The sequence below is a fragment of the Plutella xylostella genome, chromosome 8, assembly GCF_932276165.1.
Source record: "Plutella xylostella chromosome 8, ilPluXylo3.1, whole genome shotgun sequence".
In the NCBI taxonomy this organism is placed as follows: Eukaryota; Metazoa; Arthropoda; class Insecta; order Lepidoptera; family Plutellidae; genus Plutella; species Plutella xylostella.
The window spans coordinates 1706397-1730765 of NC_063988.1; the positions used below are offsets into that span (position 1 = coordinate 1706397).

General features: G+C 38.5%; 1 protein-coding gene across 1 annotated transcript in view; it reads right to left on the minus strand.

The window, feature by feature from the left end:
• LOC105393732 (venom carboxylesterase-6) overlaps nucleotides 1–24369 on the minus strand; it is a 63566-nt gene that overhangs the window by 12353 nt on the left and 26844 nt on the right. Inside the window, exons 6-7 of the mRNA XM_011565532.3 lie at nucleotides 10637–10805; nucleotides 7723–7907 (exon numbers count right to left, since the gene is read on the minus strand). Of these exons, the coding sequence (XP_011563834.3) occupies nucleotides 7723–7907; nucleotides 10637–10805 (354 nt within the window). The remainder of the gene's footprint in view (nucleotides 1–7722; nucleotides 7908–10636; nucleotides 10806–24369) is intronic.

Here is a 24369-nt window from a genome sequence, read left to right on the forward strand (position 1 = left end):
TGACTTTTACTATGGAAAAAAAATTTTTTTTCGGGCTTAGATATAACATGCTGCACATGTAGGCTTCGGCTTAGTATACCAATTTTGCAACACCCTGTATAAATGACTTATTCGGAATTTGCGAAAACAATCGTAGCCGAAGCGACGGGGTAAAGGGTTAGATGTGTTCTAAAGTCGTTAAACCAGTAACACCACAGCATAACGCGGAAAAGCTTAGTATCTAAACGAGATCAGTACCCATTCGAAGGTACTTATTTATTTATTTATTTATTTATTTATTTATTTATTATAATAACAATAATGCTTAACAGCTACTGCCAACACGCGATTATTGCTAGGTAGTACAAAAATATATAAGTACTTCTGATCAGCAGAGAGATAAATGACCGTCAGATATCTAGAGGTAGTGAAAATTTATGTGAATAAGTTTGCTTCGACTAGCTCCCCGTAAATTTTAACTCTTAAGTTGGTAGGTACTTACTTAACTTTTATTTTCAAGCGAGCGCGGAAAGGATCAATTTAGAAATTGACGAATACAAAGTTCTTTTAAAAATATCTCAAATTGTAAAGTAAATCTTATTTACAATTTTGGAAATCATCACGGTACTTATAATAAATATATTCCAGAGAGAGTAGCGATACAAGGTTATCTTATTTACAAGCGTTTGTTATTTAGACTGATGCAACTCTTAGTTGACGACTATAAAGTAATTCGTGGCAGCTGCTACGAGACTGCTACGATGTGCTACGCTTTCGCTACGAACCTTCATGAAACTTTTTTTACAACTATTGCAGTACTATACATATGCTTATTCTGTTACAGTGTAATGAAGGTAATGCTAATGAATAGAAGTAAAGAGCTTTAATAGAAATATCTGATTCTAGTTAATTTTTTTCAGACAATTCATTCATTTACTATTCGCAATACGTATGTCCATAAAACATAAAACCGTTTTCGCTTATCGTCGAACCTAAATCTAAGTTAACAACGTAACGCTTGTTAGAAAGATAAATTGCTGATGTTCGCTCCACAAACAACAACAAAGCTATTCACGGAGTTATTGTGAAAGATGTTTCAGCTAAACGACAGAGGTTAGCTTATTTGGACACTAAGGGTGAGTTTACACAGACTGGCTCAAGCAGCTGTTACAATTACTCACTACAAGGTTCTATTTCTAACGTGCAAAAACTTTGCTCTGCTCTCCGATCCGGTCTGTGTGGACGGACCCTAAGTCTAGGGCATGTGGTCAACGCGGTCAATTATTTATTTATTTACGATTTATTTTTTTGCCTAAGTTATCTAAGTATAAAATTTAGTACTTAGTATTTATGATCTAAATGGTATCATAGTCATACCTAGGTTTAGGCAATAGCATTAACAGTGAAAATCGAACGAAAACACATATTTTTGATGATTGAGGATAGTCAAAGTATGGGTACCTGGCAAAGTCACGTCCACAAGTAATGAATGTGAAAACAAACAAATAAGTTAGGCAGTGGAGCGTCGCCATTGCTGTAACGATAGTTTACAAGGAGGTTCCGTTCTGACCCCTTAGCATGAATTTTCATCGTAAACGTGAAGTAAAATTACTCGATGACTTTTGTAGGAAAATTTTAGTTCTGCTACCGACCGCCAGGGGCGCTGTTCATATTTTCATACAATATTACTCGACGGATTCGACTTCACGTTCACGATGAAAATTCATGCTAAGGGTCTGAAGCACTTGCAGCGCACCAAACGGCCGAGTGTGGAATGTGCAGAGATTTATTTCAGTTTTGTAACTTAAATTAGAATTGTTTGTGCTGAAACTGGCTGAAAGCTGCAACAGCAGATGGCGAGGACAAAAAACCGACTCGTTTCCGGCAAACGCTTGAATACTTTGAATAGTGAAACTTTCAAGTAGGTACCTGCACCATTATAAAATAATTATATACTTACTCAAACGTTCTGTACATACTTTTCCTTGAGACAATGGCAACGCACCGGCCATGTGTTTCCTCAGTTGAAGTATTTTGTTGGTACCTAGCTATGCACAGAGTAGCGTGCAATTGACAGTTCATTACTTATTGTATTGAGTGACAATCCATTTTTTCCATGGATCGAACCTGGGACCTCTGAGTTGTGAAGCAGAGCTTCTACTACTCGACCATACAGGCAGTGCAGCAATACTCAATACTCAATCTTTTATTGCATCCATAAGTAAGTTGTACAGGTGTTCAACACATTAAATTAGGAACTTTATGGACCCTGGCGGGCACAGCAAATTAAAAACTAAAATAAAATAAAGGGTTTACAAATATCCTTTTGCAAAATTTGCAAAAGTTGTGCCATAAAACGTACCGATATTAGATAACTTACCTACTTAGGCTTACTCGTACAAACCTCAAAGAATGGTACAGTGGTAGGTAGGTAGGCTGCTGGATTTAACTTTTACTCTATTTTCCCGCCTGCATTGTTAAAAACACACCTAGGGGTACAATATACAAGAGTTCGATTGAAACTGGCGCGGAACAAACACCGAAAGTGTCTTACTTGTTGTTTGTTGTTAGTTTGTCTGTATTTTCTTGTCGTTGACGTAAATAAACTATGGAAGTTGGGTGTTAAAACCTTCCTTTGATCCTTTATAGGGCTCACTGGCCCTGTCCTAGTCCAGGAGCTTAAAGAGCTTCTATTTTACTTTCATGTATATTTTATACTAGTCTTATTACATAGATCCATTTACGTAGACGGTGTCCCAGTTTTATCCATTAAAACCTTTCTCCCGTAGTGCCTGTAGTTAGGACGTCAGTTTGAATAACAAAGGTTAGAAAGTGTGAGTGATGTGTTTAACTTGTATGACACATTTTATGCATAAATGGTCGAAGATTTTATGTTAGTAGAGTGAATTAGTCGGTATACACTTCTGTTCCAAGTCCGTGAATTTGAAGATAAACCTACCTACCTAATGCAGTATGGATGAATCGGCCGGTGATCTACCTGAAAGCTTCGAACCGCTTCACGCCTACCCCTGTGTTAACTATAAACTAAAATTACATATTATTACAGTATATATCATAAATAAAGTATCATTGGCGGAGCGATGTTTCCTAGTATTTTGTGTATATATGCCTACAGATCCCAGAAGTGAATCTAGAAATGATAATCTTATAGAATTCACTAACTGTCTGAGTGAAATAAGTGCCATTATAGACAGTCATAATGTCGACTCGGTATTTGTTTTAGGAGATTTCAATGCCCATCCTGGTGAAGTGTTTTGCAGTGAAATGTTAGAATTTTGCAATGAACAAAAATGGTGTTGTGTTGACATGGAGCTACTGCCGCCAAGTACGTACACATATGTAAGTGACGTACATGGGAGTACAAGTTGGCTCGACCCACAAAGCAAATACATAGTAGAGCTGCCATATTTCGTTTTCTATATAGGATGAGATGAGGCCACTAATAGGGGTTGAAGGCTGAGGTGCGCGGGGGTGCGGGACGCGAACTCCATCTTAGTTCAAGTAGATGAACTTTTATGTAAAGCTCAGGTTAACGCCATCTAAGTTCAAGTAGAAAAAGTAGCCTCTGTGGTTATACATTGCGTAGCTCATATGATATCTGAAGGCCAAAGAAGAATAAATGACGTAATGTATTTCAAATTTATTTGTCATTGCGAACTGGTAGACAGGGACGGACTAAGGCATAATATAAAATGGGGCGCTAAATGGTCAGAATTAAATACAGTATGAGAAAAGGGAAACATGAAAAAAATATTTTAATATGTTTTGTTTATTAAATAGTTACCTATTTAACAGTTAACTTTTTTATTATTTATATATTAACACTTATTGTTAATTATATGGACAGTACTCACTATCGTTATTACTCAATAGTTTTACTCGAAGTCGAGTAAAAATCTACGTATGGACCGCAAAAATCACCTCAAAAAACAGCTCGAAGGCTCGCGCCGAGCCGGCCCGATGGAATTAAATGAAAGTAATTTTCGTCGAACCTACCTACTCGAAGCCGCTCGAAATATGTGTATATGAATACTAAACGACGCGCCCCACTCGATAAATCAAAGCTGAATGGGTGGACGAAAGTTCATGCCATGGGATATATTATACTCGACAGTTTAGCTCGATCGAGTAATACCGTACCTATGTGAGTACGGACCAAAACACCAGATGGCGGGATCGACAGCTCAACGTGACCTCCAAACACGGAATCGTTTTCATTTCGGATATTCAGGTGATTAAAATCAGGTATAATATTAATCACCTGTAAAAAGAACAGTCTTATTAAAATGCTGTCGCTTTGTGACTGTTGTGTTTGGAAGTAGCAATATGCCTGAATCTAATATTTATATATTTCTCTATAATTTCTTTGGAGAGGTGTGTGATATGATTAAATAAAGGTGTCTGTTCTTGGATATGTGCATTTAGTGAATGGAGCCAATCCTCATTTATGGCTGATAATCATAATCACGACGCACCCACACACTCCCATGTCGCCGCCATTGTTGTGCCTCAGTGTTTAGTTAGCGAGATTCCTTCCGCCTTTTTTCAACATCGATGGTTTTAGTAATTAATTTAAGCTTTTCTTGTGATGGAATGTTAGGGTAAGCGCCTTCTCTTATTTTTTTCAAACCTTATTTTCGTGTTTAGTAGGTATGTCCTCCGCATTAAAATGTAGAGAACATACTTTGCTGTATTTTGTTGGACTCAGCCTGTGGATTAGTTTAATTCATTGCTGCTTCAATGCAGTGTCAGGAAATCTAAAAAAACTAAATAATTAATTCATAATAAACATGACGCCCCTATTTATTTTTTATCCGGCGGCATCCGGCCTGAGTACATCCCTGACTAGTATTTCTATTTGACACTAGATGGCGCTTCCAGCAATTTAGAATGTTCTAGAAGTAAAATAAAATATAATTTAAAATATTACTACGCGTGAAAATATACTTTGCTTTCGTCCACAAATCTTCTATCATCACTGTAGCTCTTACATCCAACAATGCAACAACTTCATTTTGATCGAGAAACACGTAAAATAAAATCATTTCAAGACTCAACTGTACCGCTCAAGCTCGGGACCTGTCACGCACTGATGTCAGCACCCCAAGCGTGGAGTAACTGAACTACAGACCGTGTGACGACAGGTCGAACTTGGCTACGTCACGGCTACGTTGCTTACAACAGCTCTACTATGTATTTGCTTTGTGGCTCGACCATTGTCTAGTAACCGATTCTGCGCGGCGCGTAGTAACTAGCGCCGCTGTTCTGTATGACTCATACTGGTCAGATCATATGCCATTACAGTTAAATTGCAACCTTAATCATATTAAACCAAAGACTATGTTACCTAGTGCTAATAAAAATTGTATTATATGGGGGCAAAGGGATTTAACTCAAATAGATACATATAAGGATCTTTGTAGTTCAAAATTGAGAGATATAGATTTTCCTCAAGAGTTTTCAAGTTGCTGTGATAAAATTTGTTTAAATATATCTCATAAATGTGTAATAGATAGGATGTACCATAGTATTGTTAATATTTTACAAGATGCTGCTAATTTAAGTTGCAATATAAATCGTGTTAGTAATAAGAAATATATAACAGGTTGGAATGCTCATGTTAAGGAGGCTTATGCGGAGTCTCGACTTTGGTTTCTTGAATGGGTATCATATAATCGACCCCGGTCAGGTCCTATCCATCTTAAAATGAAAGAAACAAGGTCGCAGTTTAAATCAAAATTGAAATGGTTACAAAACAACCAAGAGCAGATCAAGATGGATAAAATTGCCTCACTACATTCTTCTAAAAAATTTGGCTCCTTTTGGAAGGAAACTAAGAAGCTGAACCCAAGGTCGGGCCACCCTGTGAGCGTAGGAGGAGTGCATGACCCTAAGGACATTGCCAACTTATTTAAATCTCACTTTCAGGTTAGCTCACCATTGGGTCCGGCTGTACATGTAGATGATGCTGAGGTGGTAGACGGTTCACAACAGGAACTTGAGGTCCGCTTTCAGGCCAAAGAAGTTGCCAAAGTTATTGGAAAGATGGTGCGTGGCAAGTCGCCTGGTCATGACCTTCTCAGCATCGAACATCTCCAGTGTGCAGGGGTCCACCTACCTAGAGTGTTGGCAATGTTCTACAATCTCTGTCTTAGTCACTCATATCTGCCGTCGGAGATGATGAAGACGATTGTGGTGCCGATACTTAAGAACAAAACTGGGGATGCCTCGGACTTGTCCAACTACAGGCCTATATCGCTGGCCACTGTCATAGCGAAGGTTTTGGATAGTATGCTTGACCGGCGTCTGGGTGAGCATATAAAGATTCACGATGCACAATTCGGGTTTCGTCCCAATCTGTCCACCGAAACTGCCATATTATGCCTCAAGCATACTGTTCAATACTACGCTGACAGGAGGACGCCGGTATACGCCTGTTTTCTGGATCTGTCCAAGGCATTTGACCTGGTGTCGTATAAAGTGCTGTGGGATAAGTTGGTAAGGGAAACCACACTACCTAAAGAGGTAATATCGGTTCTTAAGTATTGGTACGGCAATCAGACTAATTGTGTGAGATGGGCGGGGAGCAGCTTGTCGGATGCTTACAGGCTGGAGTGTGGAGTGAGGCAAGGTGGCCTAACCTCCCCTAAGCTCTTCAGCTTGTACGTCAACAGGCTCATCGTTGAGCTCAGCAACGCTCAAGTTGGTTGTTCCATTGACGGGGTAGCTATGAACAATATCAGCTACGCCGACGATATGGTGTTGCTGAGCCCAACGGTGAGGGCTCTCAGACATCTACTGGCGATATGCGAACAGTATGCGGTGACTCATGGACTCAGGTATAACGAGTCTAAGAGCGAGTTCATGGTGTTCAGGGCGGTCAACAAGACATACACCACTGTTCCTGACATCCCCTTAAATGGAACTCCGCTCAAACAAGTTGACAAATTTAAATACCTGGGTCACTGGGTCACCTGCGACTTAAGTGACAAGGCAGACATTGAGAGGGAGCGCAGGGCGTTGTGTGTTCGTGCTAACATGTTGGCCCGTAGGTTCGCTAGGTGTACAAAGGAAGTCAAAATCATGCTTTTCAAGGCTTTCTGCCAGTCTATGTACACCTGCAGCCTGTGGACCAGCTGTACGCAGGGAGCATACAATGCCCTGCGCGTGCAATATAACAACGCATTTAGGGTGCTGCTGGGGCTGAGACGCTTTTGTAGCGCTTCCGGCATGTTTGCTGAGGCGCACACCGATGGCTTCCATGCCGTGTTACGGAAAAGGTGTGCGTCTCTGCTCGGGCGAGTGCGCGCCAGCTCCAACAGCTTGCTAGGTACGTTGGTGGACAGGTGGGACTCCCCGATCCTGCGCCACTGGTGCAGTCTGCATGTCCGGCCGTGGTGGACGGAGGATCGGTGAGTAGGCTTACACCTGTGTACTTACACTTTTTATTTATTATTTATCATTATTGTGTTTAGCATAAGGTACTAACATTAGCGTAAGTTAACATTGTTACTAACTCTTTTTTATGGATTTTATATCTGCAATAAAATGAATTGAATTGAATTGAATTACACGCTCGCCTCACGAGTTGAACACGGGATATTGTTTTGAAATTGTATCCGTTGCTGGTACCATCTGGTACATAACTTTCTGACAGTCGTTCCAGCATGTACCCTACAACTCCCACACACAATACTCTTCTACCTACCACACACAACCTACCTGCACAAGCTGCGCAAAAGTGTCCTGCCCGACAGGTTTCCCTCCCAGGTACTGCTGCTTGATCTTGGCAGCCACCTCGGGGCGGCGCGCGGCTGGCAGCGTGTCGTTGAACTCGAAGATGTTGGCTGCGAGGTGCTCCCAGTGAGCTTCGAGGTCGGGGAGCAAGTCAGGGTGGAGCTGGTAGGCTGGTGAAGAGAGGGGTTGTTTGTAAGTAAGTTTATTTAATGTAAGTAACTACTACATACAGTGGTCCAGGAAGAGCGGGGTCTCCTAATACAGGTATTTTTTTACTTAATAGAAGAGTGCCCCAACAATGTTTTGTTATACCTAGACTAAGTTACTGAAAATAAAAATTTTGTTTTTATTTTTTGGAGCTAAGAATTGGGGGCTACATGCTTACACTTTAGAGCTCTCGCCCACGACGACTTTTTGTAGCGATGATGTCGCGCGTTACAGTCGCAATGCTGTAGTGTAGCGCGTTGGCATCGCTTCTGTACCGCGTTGCAAATGCGACTAACGCGCATCAGTAGCAGTAAAAGTGGCCGTGGGCTAGGCTAGGGCTCTTACCTTTGGGTGCTTACATAGAGAATCAGGTTCCCTGTATCTACCTGTACGGCCTGTACCAGTAACCTGAATATGCGTAAGCGCTCATCGGAGCATTTCCCGGATTTTAAAATCTGTCAGTGAGCGCTTTCAAGATTAGTAGGTTTATGGCCTGTTTCACAATGTTTGCATAATGGTTACCTGTGGGATAAAGGAAATGCTGTCTGTAATTATGATGTTTTAGACAGTGACAGGATATAATTTATTCCACAGGTAGCCATTATCCAGACGTCGTGAGACAGGCCCATAGAGTTACTGCCAATTCGTATTCTATTGGTTGTGGTTTTGGTGTCTACCTATAATTTTATAACACGAAAATGCATGCTCTGTAAAATTCTTTCATAATGGAACTACATTAGTTAATTAGAGCATACTTTAGCTAACAACATAACATTGCTATTCTGTAAACTCCTCGGACCAGAGATCAACGTTACGTTTTACAATAAGTTTTTTAGCACAATACAAGTAATTTTATTTACTATCACTACACGACGGTTATATTTAAGAAAAAGCTAATGATTCTGAAGTGTGAACCGCTTTTCAGCATTGCACTTACTAGCCGTATTTAAACTGAGTGTATGTTTTGAAAACAGAGTTTTCATCTGTGTCATTGTAAGTACCTGAAAGTTTTATTTATATTTATTTATTTAAACTCTTTATTGCATACACATAGAAACATACAAAATAGGTACAGATGATTACAGTTCACAGTCTATGTACACAAAGGCGGACTTATCGCCTTAACGCGATTTCTTCCAGTGAACCTTTATGGTGAAGAAAATCAAATTATCAACTCTTATAAGTATATAATTGTAAGACAAACTTAAATATGCAAGTTTTACTAACTAAAGTAGAATAGTTAAATCTGAAAGCTACAGAATCGCCCTGCAGCCCTCTGAAACCACATTTTGCTGTGACAAATTAATCATGGCAATATTTAGTTTCAACAAACAAGTTAGCAACGGACAAATGGATGCGGTTTCATGAAATATGAAATACAACGTTTTGGCTAAAAGGGTTATTAATTACACCTCATTTAATTGGATTTCATAAATTGTCATTATTTACTATCTAACTTTGGTTGTGTTCACCACCACATGGTATAGAAGTTAGGGCTAACGCCTGACAAAGACAAATAGAGGGGTTAAAAACTAACAAACCTATATATAACCTGTAACGCAATAATGTATAAACGTAGCCTGAATGGTGTAGGTAGTAATTAGTGACCCTGAATGCTATGACGAAGGTCTCGATTCCCGGCCGGGGCAGATATTTTTTTAGTAGATATACATATAAGCTGTCCAATACCCATATAACAGGCTGTGCTTATTTTGGGGTCGGAAGGCCTGATGGGTGTGTGAGTTGTCCCCACATATTATATTAAGAACATCATACATATGTCGCAGGCATCTGGTTTAATCTCCTGTTTGATTGAACCGCTAGCCCGTTCATTGGATGACGCTATTCAGTTGTATGACTAGGCCGAACGTTGATTGTACAAGCGTCACAAAACGTCAAACTAGTTAGCGGACTTAAAATCAGTCAGGTGGTGAATAAAACAAATATGGCGTCTAACAGCGAACAGCTGACACAAAAAACACTTGTATTGTTATTTTTTCCAAATAAATTAGCTTTAAAGTGCGTTATTTATGTTAAAATAGTGTGACAACATGGATTTACCTATTATTACACCGCTGGCGGATAGTTTCAAAGAAAAAAATGTGCTGAAACTTGATAATTATGAACAACAATATCAAGGTAGGTTTATTGTTATTGTTTAGTTAATTTGTGAGATGAGAGCTTTGTAACATAGTCTTTTTGTTGACTCTTGTCTGGTCATGTTCATCCTAACCAGACATTACAAAGTTGCTCTACTATATCCCATTTAACGACTTCGCTGAATAAAGTTCAGTCAAGACGTTGGACGTTACAGTCAACCACTTGACGAGTTGTTCCTTAGCCATTCAACTGAGTAGCGTCATCCAATGAACGGGCTAGCGGTTCAATCAAACAGGAGATTAAACCAGATGCCTGCGACACATACATCACGACCTTCCAATGAAGGAAGGGTTTTAGGCCTAGTCCACCACGCTGGCCTAGTGCGGGTTGGTGGACCCCAACAAAAGCAAGCTTGTGCTGAGAGAGTTGTCGGGTAAGTGTTCTACCCGACTGTCAGATGTTTTTAAGCTGCCCGAAGGCCTCCGACTATGCTTAACGACTATTTTCGAAACAGTAACCGCGAGTGGACCACTGTACATATCTATTAAACATCAAGACTTCTATCAACTAGTCATTGTATCGTGGTTCTCACCAGCAGCAGGATACAGTCCCTCCTCACTAGTGACACTAGTGATCAGCGGCACCCGATGCATGAGGCCGGCGGCGGCGGCGTGGTGCGGGTACTGGCTGAGGAACGGCTCGCGGACGCCCGGCGCCTCGACGGTCGGAGTGAAGGGTGTGAACATGTGCACCTTCCAGTCCTGGGGGCGAGGAGGCGGTTAGTGTGGTGGGGAAAGAGAAGACGAAAAAGAGGAGTCCTATAAGTTTGACGTGTCTGTGATCTGTCTGTGGTAAAAACAGCTGAACCGATTTCCGTTTTGTTTTTTAGGGTAATGTTATACCGAGTATTAAAATCAGTTCAGCCATTCAATAGTTGTGTGACTTTTAGGGTCTGTTTCACAATGTCTGGTTAGTGGCTACCTGACGGATAAAATACATGCTGTCACTCTCTGTTATTATTTTTTAGACAGTGACAGCATGTATTTTATCCGACAGGTAGCGACTAACCAGACATTGTGAAACAGGGGCTTAGTGTTGAATTTCGGGGTTTTTTAACGTTTAGTTATTTGAAATGTAACTTAACTCTAACTACATAATACAGCGTGCCCCCTCCACTGATTAACTAACACGATGATGCAATAATGTTGTTTATTTACCTATAGTCATCAATTTTATAATATACCTAATAAATACAAGCTTTACGACTCCAACTCTCTTAATGTATACCTATCTGCAGTGCGATTTATTCGCCGTCCATTTACACATGAAAACGAAAATATTCAGCCGAAATATCTGATATAAATTTCCGTGAATGTAAATTGAGTAGGTACTCACGTTTGTGGAAATGACACAAGAGAAATTGTGTTACATTAATATAAGTAATATGAATTTTACATGAGGAGGCTGGCTCGCTAGCTCGACCAAGCTACTTTATGAACCTGTGAGCGGCTGAAATACTGCGAGGATAAAGCCTTACTGTGCTACCACAAAAAACTTTAAACACTGTTTAACTAGTGTTTAAAACGAAATTTGACAGATTTTGTTGGCGTGTCGTGTAGGTGGTCCCGGGTTCGATTCCCGGCTGGGGCAGATACTTGTTTAAACACAGATATTTGTTCTCAGGTCTTGGATGTGCCCGTGAAATGGCAACAGGCCCGCCCCCTATTACATTGGGACTAACATAACACTCTGGCGAAAAGTGGGTGCAGCAATGCACCTCTGCCTACCCCGCAAGGGAGTACATTAGTACAAGGCGTGAGTGCGTGTTTTTTTTTTGTAGGCGTTTGACAGCGCTAAACATCTGTTAAATACTGTCTAAGTTTTTGTGGTAAGGCCCTTAAAGTCTTGAGTTTGAAAATCCGTGTCTCTAAGTATGTCTTCAAGTAAAAGCTATTTGGCTAGTTCAGAAAAATAAGACCACAAGCATAATTTCACTTTGTAAGTATATTCATACACATTTGGAATTACAATGATCAGACCGGGTATCAGACTAACGTCCGTTCAGGCTCACGGATAAATCGCGACTGCCTCAACTGACTTTCGACTCCTCATGAGTAAACTTGACTTAAAACGTCACTTTTTAAAACCTACACTTCCGGCGGCAAATACTGACCGCTTCCTGTGATTTTAGATTTTACTCAGTTCATAACTATTTAAATTGTCATGAGGCGTCCAAAGTCGTTGACTATCTTATTTTTAAATCAAATTCAATGTTGTTTAATTACAATTACGTTTTTAAAAGGTTTAAACATAATCAATATTCACATAATGTTTTTTTGAAATTACGTATTGATTTACAAAAGCAAATAAATACATACTTAATTTTCTAATATGCTTACAGTCGGCCATTCTGTAATTAACGAGTCCTCTCGTTTTAACAATAAGTCCAACTGAATAGAAAGGTTTAAATAGGTATATGATACAATATTAACCAATTGTACATAAGGTATACTTGACATTAAAATAAAATTTTACAAAAAATAATTGCTGTAAATAAAATCAGTTCGGCCATCTTATCTGTAAAATTGTTCCATCAATTCATATACTGTATTTCTATTACATACAAAATAAAGGTAGGTTCATACTCTCTTCGAACTATGATCATTAATCTACCGTACTAATTATCACAATAACTTCCAGATCTACTCTTAAAACTAATGCACTCACTCATTTGGCTTATCGGCCTCATGTGCATATCTTAAAACTAATGCACTCACTCATTTGGCTTATCGGCCTCATGTGCATATCTTAAAACTAATGCACTCACTCAGTTGGCTTATCGGCCTCATGTGCATATCTTAAAACTAATGCACTCACTCATTTGGCTTATCGGCCTCATGTGCATATCTTAAAACTAATGCACTCACTCATTTGGCTTATCGGCCTCATGTGCATAATCTTAAAACTAATGCACTCATTCAGTTGGCTTATCGGCCTCATGTGCATTGACACAAATATTGAAATAAACAAATTCATAATAAAAAAAAATCAACATACCAAAATCGATGCCTATCTAATAATAATTACAAGATCAATGCCTCCTCACCACAACAAACATCATCAATTAGAATTTTCGTCGCTCGAAAAGTTTTCCGTGAATGCTAACCAGGGAAACATTTTATCAACTGCAATAACGCCTTCATAACGTCTATTTTGTTTACGCGTTAAAGGCGTATCTTCAACGATATACCTATCATTGTCAAGTACCTTGATGACCCTATATGGTCCTTGTATTTTCTGTAAAAGCTTTCTTGATTTACCATTATTGCTAGTAACGTCCCTTTCAATCCTAACCAAGTCACCTATTTTATATTTTGTAGACTCCTTCCTTTTTTTATCAAAGCGAGCTTTTTGTTTATTTTGTTCTTTAGCAATATTTTGATTTACTTCCTGCCTAACGTCATCTATGGGTTCTCTATTAACTTCATTTTCTAAAAGAGAAGAAACTAATCCATCTCCTTTTGTCCGTAGTCTGAAACCAAACAAAACCTCCGATGGGCTTTTCCCTGTTCCTTTATTAATTGTTGTGTTAAGTCCTAACTGTATTTCTTCCAAGTGTGTGTCCCATTCATTTTCCTGACAGTTATGGTTTTTAGTTGCTAATGATGACAATATAGTCCTATTGTATCTTTCTACTTGGCCATTGGCCCTCGGAGTAGCAACCGCATTCAACACATGTCTGATACCTAACTTCGATACAAAATCTTTAAAATTTTTGCTGGTAAACGATGTACCACGATCACTTATTAGTCGAGTCGGGATACCAAATAAACTAAAATACTGATTTAGTATTTTCAGAGTGGTTTTGGTCTTTGTGTTCTTAACAGCATATAAGTTGATGTATTTTGTGTATGCATCTATTATAACGAGAATGTACATATTCTTTGATTTACTTTTTACAAATGGACCTAGGTGGTCCATGTGAATAGTATGGAAAGGTTCCTCAATTTTGGGTATAGGATGGAGCATTCCTTCCTTATGTCCTGTTGGTAATTTATGATATGAACATTCTAGGCAGGATTGAACATATTTCTTTACAAATTTGTTCATTTTGGGAAACCAATACAAGCTTTTTATTTTATCGAGTGTTTTATCCACGCCAAAATGACCCAATTCGTCATGATTTTTCTGTAGTAATTGCCACCTAAATCCTCTAGGGACAACCCATTTTAACTCATCGCCTACAATCCTATAAAGTTTGCCGTTTTTTATTTTATAATTTTTGTGAGCATCAACAACATTATTAGTTTCCGGATCTTCTAAAATTCGTTTGATTCTAAGTATGTCTTCATCTATACTTTGCATTGTTGCTAACCAATCCTCAGTTTCTATATTGCAAACATCAAAAACTGTTTGAGGTTCATCGTCTGATGGGATTGCGTTCCTACTTAACGCATCTACGTGAGTCATTCTTGAGCCGGGGCGATACTCTATTTCACACTTATATTCTTGTAATTGTAACCACCATCTACTAATTCTAGGAATCATATCCTTTTTTGATAAAGTAGTACGTAGCGCATTGCAATCTGTGACTATCGTGAACGGGACTCCTAATAAGTATACCCGGAATCGATTCAATGATGCAATCACAGCCAAGGTTTCTAATTCAAACGAATGATATTTCTGCTCCTCTGGAGTCGTTTGACGGCTATAGTATGAGATTGCTCGTAATCTCCCTTCATGATCTTCCTGTAAAAGGATGCCCGCAATCCCCATCTTACTCGCGTCCGTATGTAAATAAGTTTTTGCTTTAGGGTCATAAAGCGCTAATATAGGTCGCTTTGTCAATTCTATTTTTAGAGTATCAAACGCATTTTGCTGATCCGGGCCCCATTCGAACTTGGTATCTTTTTTTAAAAGTCTTGTTAGGGGGTTCGCAATTATTGCAAAACCCTTAACAAACCTACGGAAAAAACTCGCAAGTCCTAAAAATTGGCGAATTTCATGTTGATTCTCGGGCGTTTTGAACTTTTCTACTGCCTCGGTTTTCCGACTACCTGGTTTTACTCCTTCTTTAGAGACTTCAAATCCTAAATAATCAATATTTTTGAAAAAGAACTTACATTTTGAAAGTTTGAGGGTAAGCCCTGATTTTTCTAACAATTTTAATACGGTCTCCAATTTAATCATGCCCTCGCTTACGCTATTTGCCGGTATTATAATATCGTCCATAAAAGCATAGGCCACACCGTTCGGGACGTCTTTCAACATCGTATTGATAGTTTTTTGAAAGACTGAAGGCGCATTTGCTAAACCAAACGGCATTCTTGTAAATTGGTACTGTCCGTCAGGTGTGACAAATGCAGTTTTGTCCTGAGAGTCCGGCGCGACCGGTATCTGATAGTAACCGGATGCTAAGTCCAGGGTTATGAAATATTCATGGCCTCCTAAACAATCTATTTGGTCTTCGACCAACGGTAAAGGGTAATGTTCTTTTATGGTTTTTGCATTTAGAGCACGGTAATCAATACAAAGCCGTTGGTCACCCGTTTTTTTCTGTACCAATAAAATAGGGCTGGCGTAAGCCGACGTTGATTCCGTCACTATGCCGCAGTCAAGCATTTCTTTTATCATATCCTTAACTTTTTGCCTCTCCGAATGGGCCATACGATAAGGCCTATAGACGACCGGTATAGAATCCTTGAGAGTTATTGTCATTTGGGATAGATTAGTCAACCCAAGATCAGTCAAACCAAATGAAAAACACTGTCTGTACTTGCGCAATAAAACCTCTAACTTATCTCTATCTGTTGAAGATCTATCAGTATCTGTTTTAATCTGTTCGCAAAAAGGATCTTCAATCGATTCGATTTTGTTAATTGTTAATTCTTTGTCATTTACAGTACAGGCTCGAGTCAATAAAGTATCTTTCTCTAGACTAATAGTTTCGTTGCCTAAGTTTACGATCAAAACGCACCCTTTTCCATCATTTAAACTGTAAATCCCTAGCAATACGTAATATTTTAAGTTTCTAATACACCTTAATGACTCATTTATGAGAATGTCTGAAGTCATTTTAGTCTCACATTAAACCGGCACAGCAGCTATTGAAGGTATTGTAGTATTTTCGGAAACTATTAACTTAATTTTATTGACAGTATTTTCGTAATCTGCTGCATTGTCAATTTGTTTGTGCAAACGAAGATGTTTATCGGTTTTTATTATGACAACTCCGGATTGTTCGGTGAATGTATGCCCTAAAAGCACTGGGTATTTAAGCAAGCTATCTTCCACAATCAGAACCTCAACATCAGCAGAAACTCCTTGCACTACTAGTTTTAATAATGATTTTCCCACTGGTTTTATGAGAGAGCTACCGAACCCCTTTAATATTGGCAAATCTATGTTGTTGTACTGCAATCCTAATTCATTAAAGTCACTTAGTCGCATTAAAGTAGATTGGCTCCCTAAATCAACGTAGCAATGTTTGCTAATACCATTAACAGTAATCGGCAAGACATACTTTTCGTCTGGTGTGCCTACTAATTTGACTTCAGACGTTTTCTTTTCATTGGTTTTATTATCATCGTATCTTTTGTTTATTCTACGGCACGAATTACTTTGATGGCCTAGCTTTTTACAAATATTACATGTTACCAGTGGTTTACTGCATTTAAAACTAGGATGTCCCAATTCATCACAATTAAAACATTTAATAGGCGTTGAGTTAGCATTTGATTGTAAGTCCGTGCGCCGTTTAAAATTATTAAACCGCGGTTGTCTTAATAAATCATCCGTTTTAACCGATTTCAGGTAACCTAACAGATCTTCTGGTACGGTATAGTTAACTGCTTGGGCGCCCATTCGTAGACCCCTATCTTCTAACCCATAAATTATACAGTCCACGGCTTTTTTGCCGGTAATTTCGCACCTATTTAAAAGGTTTAGTTTATGGTAAAAATAGGTTTCCACAGATTCATTAAACCTAGCATTTCATGTAATAGTTGCGCATAATTTTGTACAGTAGGGAAAGTTTTAATTAATTTTTCCTTCCATTCTGACCAACTGTAACTAAGTGATGGTAGCCCTTGGTACCATATTTTTGCAACCCCGGTCAATTTGGGAAGGGCATAGTGTAACAACTGGGTTTCATTCCATTGGTAGAGCTTAGAACATTCCTCCACTTTATTAATCCAGTTATCAACTGTTTGCTCTTTATTTGTTGGATCGAATTCGGGCAAAGCATTAGCACTCATTGAAAAGTGATTCTGTTGTTGCTGTGAAGAAGATGGCATTGACCGAATTAACTCTATTATATCATTGGCAGTTAAATTAACTTTTCCAGTATTATCGCTACTATGACAACGTTTCTTTTTCCTAGTTACAAGTCGTCCATACTAAATGATGACATTAGGTATTTCGCATGGAATTTCAGTGAAGTCCACACTAGGCTAAGCCTGTGTCGTGGACTTCGGTAGGCAGATATAACCATAGTAATTTGTTATGCGCTAGGTGGTACACTGTTGTGTAAAAATAAAATAAAAGTAACAAAATTATTTAAATTCTAGGTAGGTAACTAATTATGGAAAAATATTTTAATTTAAAAAAGAAAACAATAATTTTATTCAATCCTTGTGAGGATGTAATCAACTTATTAGGTAAAATAAATGAGATCTCTATTTGACTTAAGGTAATTATTTAGACTTTAAAAACTTAAATTATTTTAATCTAAAAACTGTGAAATTTAAACATTGGAGATAAGTTACAAATAATAATAGTATTATCACATATATAGGTAAATATATTATTATATAGATATACCATTCAATATTTATATAAGATAATATATATATGTATATATATATATATATGTATATGGGAGCTTAAGTAGGAATTTATTTAGCATATAATAGGTAGTTGGAATTTATTTTGTTATGCTTAGGATTTCTTCTGTATCTGAATAATCAAGATTAATAAGCCATTTACTCAAGATATTTTTGGTTTCTTTCATTGTGCATTGTTTCAAGTTAGGATTTACTTTGATAATCTTATTGTATATGTGTGGATGAAGGAACGGAGGAAATCTTTGTCCAAATGCAGTATTGGCAGTGACTGGTGAGGCTCTGAACACTCTTTGGGAAAGCATATGTTCGTATTCTATAGAATTGAGAACTATCTTGTGCTGTATGAGCGATGCCTGAAGGATGTAAAGTTTTCTTATGCTTAATATTTTACTTTCTTTATATAAGAGTGTGGTAGGATATCTCTTTTTCTTTTTATACATGACCTTTATGATTGACCGTTGCGCTCTTTCGATAGTTATCATATATGTTTTCGATGATCCACCCCATTGACTTATGCAGTATGTTAAGATGGGCTGGCAAAGTGATAGGTAAACATAGTGTAGAGTGTCCTTGTTAGCACCATTTCTGAGAAGTCTCATAATGTTAATTAATCGTCTAGTTCGACTAGATACTGCGTTTATGTGGTTATGGAAATTTAATTTATCATCTAAAATTATACCAAGATATTTTATTTCTGTGGCTCTTTCTATGTAGTCACATTGGCAAGCTAAAGAGGATCTGTCGCAAGTGTGAATTTGTATATTAAGGTTAGTTTTTGGTTGAGAAGCTATGGTTTTATGGAACGATAAGTATTTGGTTTTAGTAGTGTTGAGCGTAAGAAGATTCTTTCCAAGCCATTCAGCCATTTCGGACAGCCCATCGACAGCTTTAGAGTAAGTAGAGTCCCAAGTTTTATCGCTGAACAGAATGGCAGTGTCATCCGCGTAGCATACTATTTCAGCGTCGTGTCTGGGAGAGATTGAGGTTGATATATCATTGATATAAAGGAGAAATAATGTCGGTCCTAACGTGCTACCTTGGGGCACGCCGTAGTTCGTTTCTAAAGGGTCACTGTGATTATTGCCAATTCTAACAATTTGTTGCCTTTTCGTGAGGTAGCTAGTAAACCAGTCTAAGGTGGTGCCTCGGATGCCTACATTTTCTAGTTTTTGGAGTAGTATTGGTATAGATACTGTATCGAACGCTTTAGCTAGGTCTAAAAACGCTCCTATACAGCATAGACCTCTATCAAGTTTCGAGGTTACGGAGTTTAATAGCATTGTGATTGCATCTTCAGTAGATTTTTTGGGTCTGAAACCGAATTGGCAATTTGAAAGAATGTGTTTGGACTCAAGGTATTGTATTAAACGTTTATTTACAAGTTTTTCTAGTAGTTTTGAAAATATTGCCAGAAGGGAGATAGGTCTAAAATTACTAGGTTCATGTTTTGAGCCTGCCTTGTGGATTGGTATTACACAAGCTACTTTCCATGCAGTCGGAAAAATTCCGCTGTTCAGACTGATATTACAAATGTGTGTGAAAGGTTTTATAATGCTATTTACAATTTTTTTAATCAGTACGCTGTTAATACCATCTAAACCGGGAGCGCTATTATCTTTGAGGTCTTTTATAAGAGTAGCTATTTCAGGTTCATCGGTAGGGGTCATGAAAAGAGAATGAACAGGAGTGGTCTCGGATTTTGCTAAACGTGCTAAATTTTCCTCGGAGTTGTTAGTTTTTTTCAAAATTTTCGTAGCTAAATCTGAACCCACTGTGGTAAAGTACCGATTACATGCATTTATTGCATCGGTGGGGTTAGGATGATTAGCGAGCAGTTCGTTTGACGAATTGGATTTGGAGGTTTGAATTTCGCATATGTTTTTAATCGCTGTCCACAACTGTTTTGGGTCTTTTTTGCAATCTGATAGTAAATTATTTTCATAGTCTGCTTTTACACGATGAAGTATATCAACACAAAAGTTACGATATCTGTGGTATATTAATTTGGCAGTAGTGTCCTTAGGATTTTTTCTGCATTTAAGATGTAGTTTGTCTCTGTGCTTCATACATCTGATGAGGCCTGGCGTAATCCATGGCTTCACGTTATACTTGGATCTGCTAACATTTACTATAACGGTGTGATTTTTAATGGAATTGTTTACTTTATCTATGAACTTGTCAGTTGAATGATCTGATTCGCTTACCGATGATAATCTCCGTTGCCGTCTCGTAGACCGTTCGTTGCGCCTCGATCCAGATCGATCCAGACGGCGACTGCTTGTCTCACGGTGTTGTCGACGACGTTTTCTCGATGGTCGTTTAACGGAGACCTGGACTGGGAACTGCTGCACGTAGAGCTAGCTCGTCTCCTACCCCGTGTATGTGAGCGCTGCTGATGCTTCTTACGGCGGTCTCTCGAAGCATCCTCAGGTGAATCTGAAGAAGGCGAGCGCTGCCGACGCGCCCGCTTCATGCGCACGTCACGCCTACGCACCGAGCGCGAGCGTGTCCCTTCTCGGGCAGGCGACTGGTGAGAGGAGCGCGACTGGCCACGTGGCGGCCGAGGATCCACATATCCCGACCGAGAACCCTCGCGTCCTGGCTGCAACTGCGCAGCAGAGCCATCATCGTCACCGGATGGCATAATGGATCTTGCGCTGAAACTTCCACTTGTATTAGAAAAGCAATTACTAACAACGCATTCATCTAATTATGGAATAAAATTAACTAATATTATCTTGACTGAACTATCTACACTTTATGCATAACATAACATGAAAACATAATACATAAGTAGTCTATAGGTACTTTCAGTTTAAATAAAGTTTAATCTCACTTTTATTTCTACACACCCTTTAAACTATAATATTTCGAAAATAAAACTGCGGTATGCTATGAGCACTCTCAATCTCAACTTGTACAAGATTAATAGAGATCAGGTAATGTGTGTGTTTTTTTTTTGTACATACAATATTGGTATGATTTAATCGAATTAAAATTATTCTTTATCTAGGTCAGCATTTGCATTAGAGAAACAACGTAGGACTAATGTAACAGATAAAATCTCTTAAAAAAATCTGCCTATTATGATGTATAGACCCTAAGGCTGTAATGTTCAGCACGAGGACAGATAACAAAATGATAATTTCGTTTTTAATTTTTAAACCTACTGGTGAACTAAAATATAGGTATAACATTTCCCCAAAAAGCACAGTCTACAGTATAACAACAGCAAGTAAGAGAAAAAAAAAATGAAACTTCAACATACCTTGATTACTGCTCACTAATCCTTTATACAAACACAATAAACTTATCCAGCTAGGAAATCCGCTTCCAGGATTTTTAACACCATCCACTTGTAGGCATGGGGTGATATTAATTATCACAGTTATCTTCACTTCTGAACTAAAAGCTATTTGGCTAGTTCAGAAAAATAAGACCACAAGCATAATTTCACTTTGTAAGTATATTCATACACATTTGGAATTACAATGATCAGACCGGGTATCAGACTAACGTCCGTTCAGGCTCACGGATAAATCGCGACTGCCTCAACTGACTTTCGACTCCTCATGAGTAAACTTGACTTAAAACGTCACTTTTTAAAACCTACACTTCCGGCGGCAAATACTGACCGCTTCCTGTGATTTTAGATTTTACTCAGTTCATAACTATTTAAATTGTCATGAGGCGTCCAAAGTCGTTGACTATCTTATTTTTAAATCAAATTCAATGTTGTTTAATTACAATTACGTTTTTAAAAGGTTTAAACATAATCAATATTCACATAATGTTTTTTTGAAATTACGTATTGATTTACAAAAGCAAATAAATACATACTTAATTTTCTAATATGCTTACACAAGTATTGTAAATAATTAAAAGTTATGTGATTAATTATACATGGGGCCTGTTTCACAATGTCTACCTGTGGGTTAAAAGACTTGCTGTCATTATGTTTTGCAGTGGCACCATGTCTTTTATCCCACAGGTAGCCATTATCCAGACATTGTGAAACAGGTAAATGATGTAATCAACCACCCATCAACGACGATGCGGCAGATGGTGTGGCCAATGATGATTAGGTAAACTAATTTTAAAACATATTATATGTACGTATATAGACTGTGCCTATATAATAATCTAGATCAGTATTTTTCTCTGCGTAACCCTTTTATATTTTCCTTTGAGGAACCCTTAGACCTTTAGGAATTTGCAGTATTCTTAAAATATAGCCGAACCTCGGAGGCCTCTTACGGATCCCCTGGGTTCCGCGGAGCACTAATCGGAAACCGCTGACCTAGATAACGATAGCTCCAGTTATCTTATATTTCAGTTGTTCCATGCATTATATTCCGGTAACGAATTTTCATTGTCATTTGTTTGTTGGCATGTCGATATTCTGGATTCGAGATGCAACTCGATAGTGTCATGATGGTTGGCACAACAATGCCAAGGGCTACTTCAATTGCGTTGCAAATTTTGACACCCTGTATAATAGATGCTACAGCAATATCATTCACTTTCAGTCCATTGAATTGCGAATCCCAATATAGCAATTCGCAGAAATCGCACCACGTACATCCTAACTAATCCTAACTAATATTATAAATGCGAAAGTAACTGTGTCTGTCTGTCTGTCTGTTACTCTTTCACGCCAAAACTACTGAACGGATTTGAATGAAATTTGTTGTTGTTGTTTATACATATGGTATAGACCCTGGGAAAGAACATAGGCTACTTTTTATCCCGGAATTCCCACGGGAAAACTTTTTAAGGCGAAGCGAAGCTCGCGGGCACAGCTAGTACAATATATATCCTGCGGCGCAATTCAGAGGCAATTCTGCAAATTCGACAGTGTAGTTCTGACAAAGGCAATTAAGAGCAATTTGCATAGACACATTGCCACCTAATTAACCGCAGGGCTTTCTGTGATGTGGCTGACGCGGCCCCGCGGCGGGCGCCAATGTGTGGGCTAGTGGTGCCTGGCTCCCACATCGCGAATTTGTTTTGACAACGATTTTTGGTTTTAAGTATATTCTTGTTTTCTGTTATTTATGTAGTATTTTTGTCTGTTTTTCAGATTTTATCTACTTTACTAGGCTATAGGAGCTGATGATATTATATCTTACGCTCTCTCACCCTGCACCATAGATTATTCATGAACAGAATAACCTCTATGTCTGAGGAGCAAGATTGCTATAGACTATTCTATCGATAGCTCAATTGACTATCGACATCTCTCCACTTTGAAGGTCGTCTATCGATAAATTCGATAATCATTGGACAACCCTAGTGTGTAGTATTGTATGAGAGTAATGGCTAATGGGTCACGCACGTTCGCCCGCGGCCGCGGCTGCTACACAGCGGTTGCGGAAGGGTCTGTTTGGAGTTTGGAGCTATTGTAGTGCGGAATGACACTGTCTATTTGTAACCCCCGACGGAAAAGGGGGTATCTGTGTGTGTGTCTGTGTATCTGTCTGTGTTAGCGTAGCTCAAAAAAGGCTAAACCGATATTGGTTCCGTTTTTTAGGGTCACAGGCATGGCATAGGTAATGTTACCCTGTTAGCCATGTTTTATGAAAATCGGTTGAACCCAAGGACTTTGTAAAGTCCTTGGTTGAACCATACAAAGTGGCGCCTCTAGCGGAAACTTTCACGAAACTTTTGACGGATAATGCATGCAGATGACAGAAGAAAAGCTAAACTTTTTCGTTTTGTAAATTGTGAAAACCGTACAAGAGGCCCAGCGAAGAGATGAATAAATGTTACTAGGACTGGGACGAGAAGCTAGCCGCATGATCTGTATGCGAACAGCAACGAATATTGCACGCGTCTGAATTGAATAAAGTGCTGTATTTTACTGTGGAATAAAATTTGGTTGGTACATTTTATTACGAACTAGCTGACTCTGCAAGCTTTGCCAAGACTTAGGCCCGATTTCAACATTGAAGAAAAGGATAAGTTAGTTTTAGCATTAAGTCCACTCCTTTGTACTTTTATTTATGATATTTGTACAATAGTTAAATAAAATAAAATGAATAAGTTGACGATGATGTCGCTTATTCTCCAGTAAATTATTTTAGACGACTTATTCTCGGAAAACGCTATTTTTTCAATGGTGAAGATTTTTTCGTGAATTTTCTAAATTAGTGGTTCATAATGAATGATTCCCGTAATTATCCAGCTGTAGTGTTTGTCACCAAAATAATAAGAACAAGAAGCATATGGAATCAAACAGGTTCGTGAAGTATTTACTACCTCTAAATTAAATATTACTGAAAATAGTTTTTCTTTTAATAAAAGAGCGTATAGACAGTTTATTATCTAAACTAATATCTGAAACTGATATGCACGGCTCGATAGCTCCGAGAATCCGTGTAAATACACTTCCTGAAGAATTTCTCTAGCTTCACAAAAACGAACTCGTTTGCTTTCATATTATGCAATTGGTACGTTATACGACTAGATAGAGTCGCCC